The sequence below is a fragment of the Telopea speciosissima genome, chromosome 9, assembly GCF_018873765.1.
Source record: "Telopea speciosissima isolate NSW1024214 ecotype Mountain lineage chromosome 9, Tspe_v1, whole genome shotgun sequence".
Lineage (NCBI taxonomy): Eukaryota > Viridiplantae > Streptophyta > Magnoliopsida > Proteales > Proteaceae > Telopea > Telopea speciosissima.
Window position 1 is genome coordinate 9,836,916 of NC_057924.1, and position 12,314 is coordinate 9,849,229.

Consider the following 12,314-nt stretch of genomic DNA (forward strand, 5'->3'; position numbering starts at 1 on the left):
TCAGCAGATCTGAGCTGTAAATATGTAATGATCCAGATTAGTGTTGGTATAATGACTCAAGACTTTTTAGTAGGCAAGTGGATATTTTGGCACATCCATCCATTTAATTACATTAATGTTTAGACCATAATGATCAAAAGCACCTTTCCACCGGTGTGTTTGAACATGCAACTAAACAAAATTAATCAAATAAAAAATGCCAGTTGAAAATGTGGAACAATCAAGTGCATTTGCTAAAGATGCTTGGTCACATAATGACTGGCAATTGCCAAGGAAACTGCTTGGTCATATCCCTATGGATTCGCCATATTTGAATTCTTATGATGCATTAACAGTACTCATCTTTCCTGTACAGCCCAGAATACTTGCTTCATATTATAGGCTGTACCAGCTGCTTCTGTTTCCTTGTCAGAAGTGGAAAGCACCTCACGCTCCAAGGGTTAAGCTTTGATAAAGATCTTTTTACACAGTTGCATTCATGGATCTTTTTTTTTTTTTTTTTTTTTTTTTTGTTCCTGGAATACATGGATCTTAACTGAGGGGAAAATACCTTGGAAGGAAAGTTAAGATAATTTTTCTTTTGTCTGAACAAGGGAAAGTGCTTATGATCTTAAAGTGCATTAAGTAGACCTCTAAATATTGACATTTGACTGGAGAATGATGGTCCATATGAAGTATATGCTTTGTAGCTGACATTGGTTAAACATGTCAGAAACAAAGTAAGACACCCCTGGGGTGCGGTGGAAAACACAAAGGTAAGTGATTACAGAGAATGCATTTGGATCACTATGGCTGAGTTTGGTAACACTCTCTGCACGTGATTTCATCGGCGATAATATCCAGATTCCAACAGTACCTTCAAATCAACACAGAGCAACCTAAACCTGACCACACCAGAGCTGTAGATTTCATCATCTCTCAGGCCAAAACAATCGGCATTGAATCCCAAACCCTCGAGTTATTAAAGGGCAAGCTTCTTGTTCTCCTCAAATGGCTTGGTACAAATCCCTGATCTTCCTACACTGATGTAGTACCTGCAAAGCACCATAAATGGACTCACCGTCCTTTTGATGCTCACATCCTTCAGGCTGGAGATATCTATCTATGCCAGAGGATTGTATATCATTAAGCGTGTTGGGATGCAGTACCTTGAGGCCATCTGCCAATTGAAAAACTCTGGGTTCTAGCCAGTTAGGACGCTCTACGTTTCATTCGTTCTCGGCCAGGAAATCGGTGGCCATGATGGGGCTAGGAAGTTCACAGAGTTGGAAGAATTCAAGAAAATGAATGTTGGGACTGTCCTCGATGAAAGTAACATCCCATATTATTTCCAAGTTGATTGATTTTCAGAATTACAGTACACTGACAAAATTTTCAGTGTGGAGAAGTGCCCTTAGTGGCTTGTGATTAAGGCTATTGGTGTCCCCTGGACATGGGTCAAAGCTCTACAAAGTTCAATGGAGAACCTGCTGAAGAGCATAGAGAGTGTGAGGATGTTCTGTGTTGCTCAATTTGACATGGTAAAGACGGGTTTGAAGGTAAAAAGCAGGCACACCATCTCCGATTGTAATTTCTTGAATTAGTTATCTGTGTGCTTGGCCTGATAGTTCACCAGTCATTGCTTTGGTTCTTCAAATGATCCTTGTATAATTCAGTTTTGAATAAAAGCTGTGTAGAAGTATCAGACAGATTTTAATAGATCAGTTAAATTGGTCGATTTCTAACATCAATTCCAGATCAAGAGCTCATTAGAAGTCTCAGAAACATTTTAATATGGTTTAAGGTCCCAACTAATGGATCTTGCTTTGGTTTGGTAGCAAATACAAGGATTTGTTTTTCTATTCCGGAAGCACTTTTTTCATTTAATTACCAAATGCCAATCTACTCCCTGTAATTACTCTCTATGAACAGAATTAGGAAAAAAATACTTATGGGTCAAAAGTACTTTCTAAGAGCAGAATTGTTATCAAACACAGCCTATAAGTAAGACATTTGGAATACAAGCTAGTATCCGGACAGGTGATGCCTGTAACTGGGAGGCCATGCTCTGTCTCAGAAGACATGAAAGAATCAGAGAGTTGAACTTTCTTGGAGTTCACTGCAGAGCTAATAGAATGCTTGACTTACTGGCCTGCATATTTGAATTCTCCCAAACATTTTGTAATGGCCTCATTAGCCTTCTGTGATTCTACTACCCTTTCTTCTCTTTTCTTCTTTTCCCTGTGAAATAATTCAGAAGGGATTAGTTTTATTAACTACAAAACGAGGTTCAGAAGTGCATATTGAAACAACTAAAAGGTACATATACCAATGCTTATCCATGTTGCGAATATGCTACTAATGAATCTTGGAAGCTTAAAAACAAAATTTCAATGAAGATGGAAGTTCTAAAAGGCTATCGGGATGTTCTCATCCCGGACTTGTTACATGCAATACGGGTGAAACAGACATGAAACAGATGAGTGGTGACTCAGAAATCTCCCAACTTCAAGTTTTATGGTTCTATAGTTGGAATCTTGCACAAGGTTTGGATCAGAGGTATATACATACTCGTGATGTAGTTTATACTTAAAATGCATGAATTGGATGTAGCAATTCTCAAATAAGATCAGGAAGGAAAATGTTTGTTACCTATCCACATACTCCTTCAGGAGTTCCTTTGCTTGAACTAACTTGGATAGTAGATTGCGGTACACATCAAGGTCCCGATCAACACTTCTTTTGTCTATGTTTAAGACTGCACAGAGCTGTTAGACAGCAACAAAGACTCAATGTCAAGCTATTATTCAGAAACATCAATTTTGTTTTGTCTATAAAACATAGAAAGGCAGAAGAAACAAGCATTGCCTTTGTTCTTCTTTGACCTAGACAGTACACATAAAGCACTTTTGATAAATCATCACCACATCAAGAAAAGAAAAGGCTCATAAAAGTTTTTAGGCTCCTCCTCATGTTTCTCTCCCCCACATATAGCCCACATGCAGACAAAGCATTGCCTACGATTTTTATATTTGTAAGAATTGTATCCCTTATCCTTATGTCAGAACTTGTAGATTATAAAGGAACAAGAATCGTATATTTTTCAAACAGTTTACCTCCATGAGCTCTATGGGCATTTTATCCCCAGTTTTAGTTTGGGTAGGGCTTTATGTTGATTGGTGGTGCCTAGTTCTACGTTTTGAGTTTTATTTTTGCCACACAACAGCAATGTATAGCTCTCAATTACATAGGGTTTGTTGGTCATCGCATCTTTGGGGTGTTTCACTCCTTTCTCCTGATAAAGTGTTGTGCTTTCGGCAACCTATATAGAAGAGGCAGAAAACTGTCCCTATGGTAAGACAGAGGTGACCATACGTATAGAGTTTTATTATTACTTTAGAGAGGCAATATAACCAAAGCCTTAATGCTTTTCCAAGGCATAAACAGATTTTATTTTGTTGACTTAGAAGTAAAGATTGCACCATTGCGCGGTTCGAGTCAGGAAACAGCCTCTCCGTAAAATGGGGGTAAGGCTGAATACATTATTTCCCTACCCAGACCCAGCAGTGGTGGGAGCCTCGTGCACTACGTGCACCCTTTTTTTCAGAAGTAAAGATAAATCCAGTAGTTCTTTGAGGTGGGCATCAAATGATAATAATTCTTGGAGAACAATAAACATCCATTTAAAAACATTTAGGACTTGATGGCTTCTTTCTCGAGGATATGAAGATAAACAGCACAAGCTGATGAATCTGGGAACACTTTAGCAAGGGGTGGGGCTCTTTTTTAGGTAGGTATTCTATGGTTAAAACACTATACTATCATTCCCTTTTTTAAATAAAATTTCTCTTCTTCAAACAGAAAGTGGGTGAACACAATGAACGGCCAATTCAGACCCCAATGAATGTGTGCTACACATTTGCTTGCTCACTGGCAGAATTATTCTTAGTAGGTTAAAAATTCACAATGCATATTGGAAATGAAGTCTATTGACTCATCAGTCCCACACTCCCACCAACCATCAACCCCTGGCACCAAAAACAAAAAGGGGGAGACACACACAGAAACTTACCCCAACTCATAGTAGATTATTAAATTAATACATGATTTAGGCTCATTAGACAGGAGGGGGCAAAGACTGACAACATTGTCAAGAATGTAATAGCAAGAAGGTGTGTAATTGGCCAACTGCAAGGGAGGAGACTCTCAGGACAAAATCAATAACAATAGCTTCTACCCAGTCTAGCCATGGATTTGGGGGTGAAGGAAAAATCAAACAAGAAGACCAATATGAAAGAAGAAAATCAGGACTTGGAGGTTGTGTAATTAAGAACCTTCAGTTTGTCTGAACGGATTCTCTAAGGTACCCAGTCAAACAAGAACAATGTGTCTTTCAAAAATGCTAAAGAGGGTGGCAAGAGGCCTTACCTTTTCTAATATTGTTGGCTCCATTGCATTTGCCAACTCCAAAAGACGAAACAACCCAACGGCAAAGAAACGACTATAGCTGAAACTCCCCTTGCCACCAGCCCGTTCTGAAATATCTTTTAGAATCCCTTCAACTTCTCCTTCTCTGGATGGAAACTCAACCAATGAACTGGCATTCTGTGCACGGGCCCAGTTTTCCAACTTTTTTGCATCATTTCTATAGAAAAAAAAATACTATCAGAAACTTTCTGGTGTAGAATTCTTTGAAGATTCTACTCTATAGGTGAAAGGATCTATTGGAGTTTAACAAAAGGGGCTCAAAGGAAAGTCCTTAAAATTCCCCAACATGATTGGATAATTCACTCCCTGACATTAATATTGCAACATCATATGGTCACCAAAGACCAGCATAATAGATTCATGGATGCATTGGAGGAGCTTCATGATTATTATCTACTCTACAAATAAGCAACATTTCAAGTTTCCAACACAGCAACCTCCAGGAAAATGATTAGATCTCTTTTACAGTTATGCTTAAATTCACACAGAGGCTGATCAAATCTAGAATGCTTCTTCTATCTAGTCACAAGTGTTAGAAAAGCAACACCCAGAAAATGGGATTTTGCAGAAGAAAGCGAAGATATAGAGAAGATCAAACACACAACCACACAACACCAAGGATTTTACGTGGTTCATCGCCAAGAAGGTAAGTAGGCTACATCCAGGGCCGGCGATAGAAACTGGTTTCACTACTTCTCTGAAGAAGAATTACAAACCCTCAGATCTCTTACACACTCTCACAAAGATAAGAACACTTTATAAGAGAACCCTAACCTAGAAAAGTACAGAAATGCCCCTGGAAGCCCAAAAGACCCACCCGGTTTGGTTCGGACCTGAACCTAACATATGTCGATATACATATCATTTCGAAGTCTCAACGAGCTCTATAGGGGTTGGCGTTGATGAATGCACTTTTAGGCCTTTCTGGCACGTTTCGAAGATAAAACGGCCCTCCGAAGATTCCCCACAACACTTTCTGGACCGAGATCAGGCTTCACCGATAACAACAAGGTAGGTGATTTAAAGGGCTGATCACCTGGCTAGAAGTATCAAAAGTCTGCTTCTTTTATGTCATTGCATTTGTAACTCTTTCGACCCGTTTGCATTCTTGCTCTTCCTTACACTGGGTTTTGAAAATTTTCTGTTTTCAAGAGCCCATTTTTTCTTTCTAAGTGTATTATCTGCTACTTCTCAACTTTAATTGTAGTTGTTTATTTCTCAAATTGCTAAAATTCACTTTTTGTTGTGCTGAAAATTCTTCTGTTTGCAACTTCCAGATTTGTTTCTATTCTTGTTCTTTCTATTTGAATAAAAAAGTTTTCTTATAGATAATCTAAAAGTTTTCTGTTTTTTTTCAAATTGAAAATCAACAGATTTTCACCTATTCTGTTTTCCTCTTCCTTTCTAATTTCAGTAGCAAGAGCTCCAACTTGGGAATTCCCAATCAAAGCTGATTTTTTAATACATTTTTGTTTTCTCCTGTCAAAAAGACATCTTCAGAATGAATACTTTCAGAATATATTGCAGATTTTTAACTCAAAACTGTAAGCCGAAGAGACCAGTTTTATACTACACGAAATGGCTCTCTTATATCAAGAAATTCTGTCTAGTGTCATTTGTTAACAGAATCCATTGATGACAGGCATGTGAATGACTTGTTTTTTTTTTTTTTTTTTCAATTGGAAGAGAGTTGCTTTATTGTTTTAGTTCCCCTGTTTAATCTTTGCAGCATAAATTTGGGGTCTGGTGGCATGGTATTAGAGCCATTTACACAATTTTAATACAAAATTATTGAACAGCTCCAAATGGCTGGTCCCCCCGAGTTGGATAGTTCATATTTTCCTAAGTAGAATGGCATAATGTTTGTAATCCTTGCACTGAAAAAGTGTACATCTATATTTTAAAACAGATGGAATCAACAGAATGAAACCAACATCGGAACCATCATGTCTCAGGCTCCTAAAGCTCAAAAGTTGGACAAACAAGGGGTACGAACTATCTACAAGTATCAGTTCAACTGATTCACCAATGTTTAGTTATTATTTTACACAAAATTGAGATAATCATGAGGAGATAATGCCAACGGACCTGTATTGTTCAGGTTCCTCCTTCAGTGCCTGGATGTATGCCCTATAAATGGCTTCTCGATCGTCGTCACTTGGATAACCTTCCATCAGCTGATCATACACTGTGACAAAGCCGAGAGCAAACACAGGATCATAACGGTATGTCCTCTTGTACCTCATCAAATGCTGTTGAACAATCAGCTCCTGCAGCACTGTGTTGTATATACTCGGGATTGGCCGTTTGTATGCCTTGAGAAAATTTAACTTTGTTTCGGCCACCGTGGCCACATCTGTTGGGACATTAAAATAAGTAACCAAGTACTTTAAATACTTAAGTTTGCTTCTGAGTTCTGACCACAACAGGCTAAAAAGAAAAAAGAAAAAGGAAAAGAAATTCTTCATTTCAAATCATCTTCTCGATAGTGCTAATACAACAATAGCTGGGAAATTCAATAAATTTTTAAGTTGGTTAAAACTGGGTATCGATTTTAGATTCCCTTACTTCATCATCATTGGTGAACATTTGAATTGGTAAAATAAATATAAAGAGAAATAACTTGTTCAATATCTAATTTTCTGCTCTCCTGAAAAATTATCCAACCATTTGAGCCTGTTGACCAATCAAGCATCAAGGATTTCTGTTTTTCGATAGTTCCCTCAAAATTTTACAGAAAAATCATAACTTCCAATCCAAAAAATGCATATCTTCCGAAGAATCGCATAAGAAGACGAAAATACCTGATGCAGCTGACATGCATTGAATAACCACTCTAGCACTGGAATTCTGGGAGCGAACAGCAATCGAATCAGAGGTAAAGTTCGATCGAAATCGGAAACCATAGAAAGAAGAAGCAAATGAACTAGCCGCTGAAACAGTTAGTCTCCTATCCGAAGCTTGACCTAATGCAGTGAAAGATAAAGAAGAAACGGTCGCCATTAGATATAAGGTTTCCTAAGCAGAGGATTTGGGAAGGTCAATCGAAACGATCGCAGAGATTTCAGTTTTGGAAAATCCAAAGCAAAGATTGCATATTTCGTCCCTTTTCCTTTCAATTCGTGGGAGAAAGCATAGTAGGTAGAGAGAAGAGAAGAGAGCCCAAAAAACCAAGGAAGACTTAACCCTTTTATGAAACTCGAAATTCCTGCAAATATCGGAAACCCACTTAGCTAGTATAAATTTAAACGTGTCCGATCTCTAGTGATGCTGCCCTTTTCGCCGGTTAAAAAATCTCGGTTTTACAGTTCTTGGCTCAGATCTCTGCTTCCTAATGGAAATGGAATGAACTTTTGGACTATGTAAAAGGATACAAACAAACCGTTAAGGACCTAGTTTTTGTGAATGGGAAAATATCTTCTCTCACGGGACCTGACCCTGTGGAATGGAGAATGACATTTTTTATTTTTGGTGAAGATGGAGAATGACATTTCAGACATTAAACAAAGGGAGAGACAATGATATGAGAAAAAAAAAAAGTTATCTGATCGCTTGACTTCTGTGTCAGATACAAGAGCACGTACTCTCATTGGTCCTCATGCTGGTGCAGGGTTATATGACTAGGAAGCGGTCTCTTGCCCTAATGATATTTTCTCTTTCTAGAATCCAATGATATTTCCTCATTCTAGAATCCAATCATAACATTAAACCAGTAGTATCAAATCAAAAGTATGTGTTTAATCCATTGGAGGTTATGGTGCATGCAAAGAGAGAGAGAGAGAGAGAGAGAGAGAGAGAGAGAGAGAGAGAGAGAGAGAGAGCACTTGAAAGTTTTCCACTACACTAATGTACTATCATACTCTCATGTGAAGAAATATAAATCTTCAAGCGAACAAAGAAGATGCCACTCATTTGAAGTCTTTGCTAGCATTGACATCTCAGGCTCTGGGGAGTGAGAAGAAACAACATAATGAAAAAGAACAAGGGTGGTTGTAGATCAACTTGATGCATTCTAAAACAAGAAAATAAAGAAGAATTGAGTTTCAAAATGCATTCTAGACCCAGAATCTATTCCAAGAATACACACCAAACATAGTCTTAGACTCATTTATATTAACATCCATAAATACATGTAGACACACTATGAACATGCTGATCTCATCTTTAGTTAAGGGAAAATTATCATTTCATGTCTGAACCAAATAAGCTGGCAAGATAATATGGTGACTCCAACTATTAGATAAAAAAAGCAACGTCTAGATTGGCCATGTGTCAAATGTTTCAAATTCATCTTCCCATGTAGGCTCATACATCAATTAATGTTTGACCATCCATGTATTAACATACACCCTCTCATAGTCGTCTTGTCGTTATAGATTTGTATAACTTTATTTTGTCACTCGACCAACTTAATTGGGCTTAAACTTGACATGTGAGTAACGACTGTTCGGCTTAGTGTTACAAAATATGGTCTCTTCCCATGTGTCAGATTTTTGCATTTACAAATATGGACGATTTTACACCCAGAAATTCTGATACCATTTTTTTTTACTATTTTACCCCCCACAATTTTGATATGGATCGACCCTTATCAATTCCTAAATCCATGAAGTACAACGTGTACTTTAAGACATCTTGTTCCATTTCCACTCCGTGGCTGTCTGATTATTGTAATTCGGATGCCATGTGCTGGTCACGTTTTAATAAATAGTCTTCTTCTTACCCCAAAAAAAAAAAAAAAAATACTTCATTTGAAATCTTTTATTGTGACATGTGGGTTATTGGTTGCTATACAATTAGATAGAAGATATGTTTTTTTTGTCGATCCTTTCAAGAATGTTCCGGCTACAAGGCTGGCAGCTAAGAAAATGTAATAACTCACTTCCCCTTTGGGTTCATAAATAACCTCCTAGGTTTTTGTATTTTCTAAAATACCGTTTAACATCCCACCATGCTTGCATCCTCCATTAAACAAATTTGGAACCTCAAATCGCTAAGATGACAGCTCTGCTCTGCTATGCTAATCTCTCTGTTTATACATATATTTGCAAGTGCAATTTGAAACTATTTTAGTATTCATTCATGGTTTTGATATACTCTAGTTTTTAGTAGCTACTGGAGTTTTATATATATTAAGTTAAGTAATGAACAGATATATGCTGTTTGCTCAGAAAGTTGTGGACAGGAACTTGCTAAGAAGGTCTACATAGGATTAACAATCGATACTTAAAAAGATTTGATTGAATCCGTCAATGGAAGTCTAAAGAATCCATAAATATGGATGGATAAGTAAGAACAAACAATTTCTGTTTATCTTACGTGGATCTGACTATTTTTAGAATTTATTACATGTTAATCTGTAGACTTTAGTGGAAGAATATATACCCCTTCAGTCGGTTAATTATCTTTACCTGTCCCTCTCTATATGTATGTGTGATCAACCATCCACCTGGGCTCTCACGAACCAAAGAGATTCAATAAGCTCAGCAGTTCACCTTAATTTCCTTTTTATTTCAAGTTCCAGTTGCAGAGATCTATAGTCTTAAGAGTTGGAGATGAGCTTCAGGTACACAAGCAGAGTACTGTTATACCAAGCTGAGATGCGAGACCAAGCCTACTACATCTGCAAGTGCGATTCCGGTGCCGTTAAGTCCCTTAAGGACTCCACCTGTACCTGTTCTTCTTCTTCTTCTTCGAAACAGGCGAGGATTTTCGCCGGTGCCGTCGATTCCCCTGCCTTCAAGACAGCCAAGAACAGGGATCTCAAGCTTAGACAGGCAGAGGAATCCCTTCGGACGGTCATGTACTTGAGTTGTTGGGGTCCCAATTGATTGATAATTGTGATTATTCTGTTGGATCTAAATTATACTATATGTATCCAAATAATTAAGACTAGATCCTAGATCCTCATACAGTTTCGAACGAAGATCGAATTCGCCATTGTAGTACTCTGCCTGCCTCTTGTACATACCAGATTGATGTATATATAAGAGTTGCATATGTTAGTATCTTTTTTTATCCAGTGTATCAGACTGCCGCCACTATGGGTTTTGGAGAGAATCATAATGTACGCAGCCTTACCTTGCTTTCAAAGAGAAGCTGTTTCTAGTTTTTTTTAATTTTTTTCTTTTCTTTTTTCCCTATTTCAATAATTGGATCTGGCAGTTCGGAGAAACTGGTGTGTTTCTAATGATCATATCCATTAAAGAAGCTTCAAAAGATATTAAGAAACCCTATTACCTGTGTCTAAGTGTGAACAACGAGATCGTGAGACCGATGCTTCCAGTTTTGTGTTTCTTCTTCTTTGGTAGAATTGTGTACGGGTCAAAGATTGAGCATATTCGTCTCCAAACAAAATACGTGGCTTCGGAGTAGCCCGAGTCTTTGACGTATAGAACTGTTTAGCCTTGGTACGTGATTTATATCTCACGGATGCCATGTGTACTACACATGAGGATGGATCAGGTTCTCTTACATTCTTGTACACTTGCAAGCCGTCCACATGGAATCCACTCCATGTGAATGGTTGGAGGCGTACAAGAACCTGATCAGGCCTCCACGTCCCCAATAATAGACTTTCACTCGGCGAAAACAGCCTCAGGTCAAAACTAGGGTTTTAGTAATCGGTATGGGTATCAGGTGATACTGATTCGAATTGGTCCATATCGGTTGGGATCGAACAGATTTACCATTGTTTCCTTAATATAATATTTTTTTTGAACATTTTACCTCCTGTCCATACTAATCCACGAATACGAGATCGATCAGGAATTGGTACGGTCTTCACTGATAGAGATACGAATCGACTGATCCAATCGATTTATCATTTATATTGATTTTTTACTGGATCAATCGAAGTCGAAAAAAAATCGATAAAACTTTAACATATTTTACACTTTTTTTATTAAATATTTTTTCGATATTAGACCATTAAAGTCAGTAGCTTTGGTTTTTGTAGACTGAACACCTTATCAGTCCAATTTTTTAATTGACTTGATATCAGGGATTTCGGACTCGGTATAGAATATGGTATCAATCTCAGTCGATACCAGTTCAATATCGATTCGGATTGACCCTTATTGGAAGGATTTGCCTTTAGTTTCATTTAAAATTATTTTTTTACCATTTTACTCGTGGTCCGTACTGATTCATCGATATGGGATTGACCAGGTATTGATATTGGCCCGTGCCAATGTTAGAACGAATTAAATTGGCCAAATTCGATTCCGATTCCTTGAACCATGCTTGGTATATGTAGCAAACTGTAAAAAACAACCGAAACCAGATCAAACTCCGACTGTTTGACACCCTTGCATGTAGTATTAAGAAAATGTAAAGGGTGATTCCATGGATACGTGTTTTTTAAGGGGTGACAATTTAAAACCGAAATCAAAATCTTCCATTTAAAATAGAACCAAATCGAAGTAAATCAGTTCGATTGTGGTTTCAAAAGCTGGAATCTTTTCTTGATTCAGTTTGATTTCAGTTTAAGAACTAAAATCGTTGAACCATATCGAATTACTTATTTTCAAACTGAATAAGAAATCAGGTAAAATTATATTCTTTTTAATATTTCAATCAATGTGAATAATAAATTCTATTCCTTTTTATTGTTTGGAAAATGCTTGGTGGATCCTGATCCTAACAAACAAGGGGTTTTTTAGTTGGTGAAGATATAAAAAGTTAGCCTAGAGACCTAAAATATATGGGACCTAAACCAAACAAGGAACCAAAAATGCTTAATTCGGTTTTGAAAATGTGTTTCTCATCTCGGTTTAGTTTGGTTTTGATTTCTACATTTATATCTTGGACCGAATTAAAACCAAACTGAATAATTGAAACCAAAC

The 12,314-nt window shown here is 37.4% G+C and overlaps 1 protein-coding gene and 1 pseudogene across 2 annotated transcripts; one reads left to right on the top strand and one right to left on the bottom strand.

The window, feature by feature from the left end:
* The first annotated feature begins 823 nt into the window (after positions 1 to 823).
* Positions 824 to 1,583, top strand: LOC122638621 (annotated as a pseudogene).
* A 424-nt stretch (positions 1,584 to 2,007) lies between these two features.
* On the bottom strand, positions 2,008 to 7,541 carry LOC122640772 (protein THYLAKOID FORMATION1, chloroplastic-like). Of its 2 annotated transcripts, XM_043834021.1 has the most exons (6): positions 7,272 to 7,541; positions 6,556 to 6,823; positions 4,408 to 4,624; positions 2,632 to 2,747; positions 2,116 to 2,220; positions 2,008 to 2,083 (listed from the first exon to the last, which is right to left on the bottom strand). In XM_043834021.1, exons 1-5 carry the CDS (start codon positions 7,468 to 7,470, stop codon positions 2,124 to 2,126), a joined length of 897 nt encoding a protein of 298 aa, XP_043689956.1. In that variant the 5' UTR covers positions 7,471 to 7,541; the 3' UTR covers positions 2,008 to 2,083; positions 2,116 to 2,123. The 2 variants fall into 2 exon arrangements, with proteins under 2 accessions (XP_043689956.1, XP_043689955.1); XM_043834020.1 differs by having other exon boundaries at positions 2,008 to 2,220.
* Positions 7,542 to 12,314: the final 4,773 nt, after the last annotated feature.

Coding starts and splice junctions, on each gene's coding strand:
- LOC122640772 (XM_043834021.1), bottom strand. CDS start 7,470: ATGGCGACCGTTTCTTCTTTATCTTTCACTGCATTAGGTCAAGCTTCG. Junction 6,824..7,271: donor ATGCATGTCAGCTGCATCAG/GTATTTTCGTCT, acceptor ATGTCCCAACAG/ATGTGGCCACGGTGGCCGAA. Junction 2,221..2,631: donor CTGAAGGAGTATGTGGATAG/GTAACAAACATT, acceptor ATTATTTCACAG/GGAAAAGAAGAAAAGAGAAG.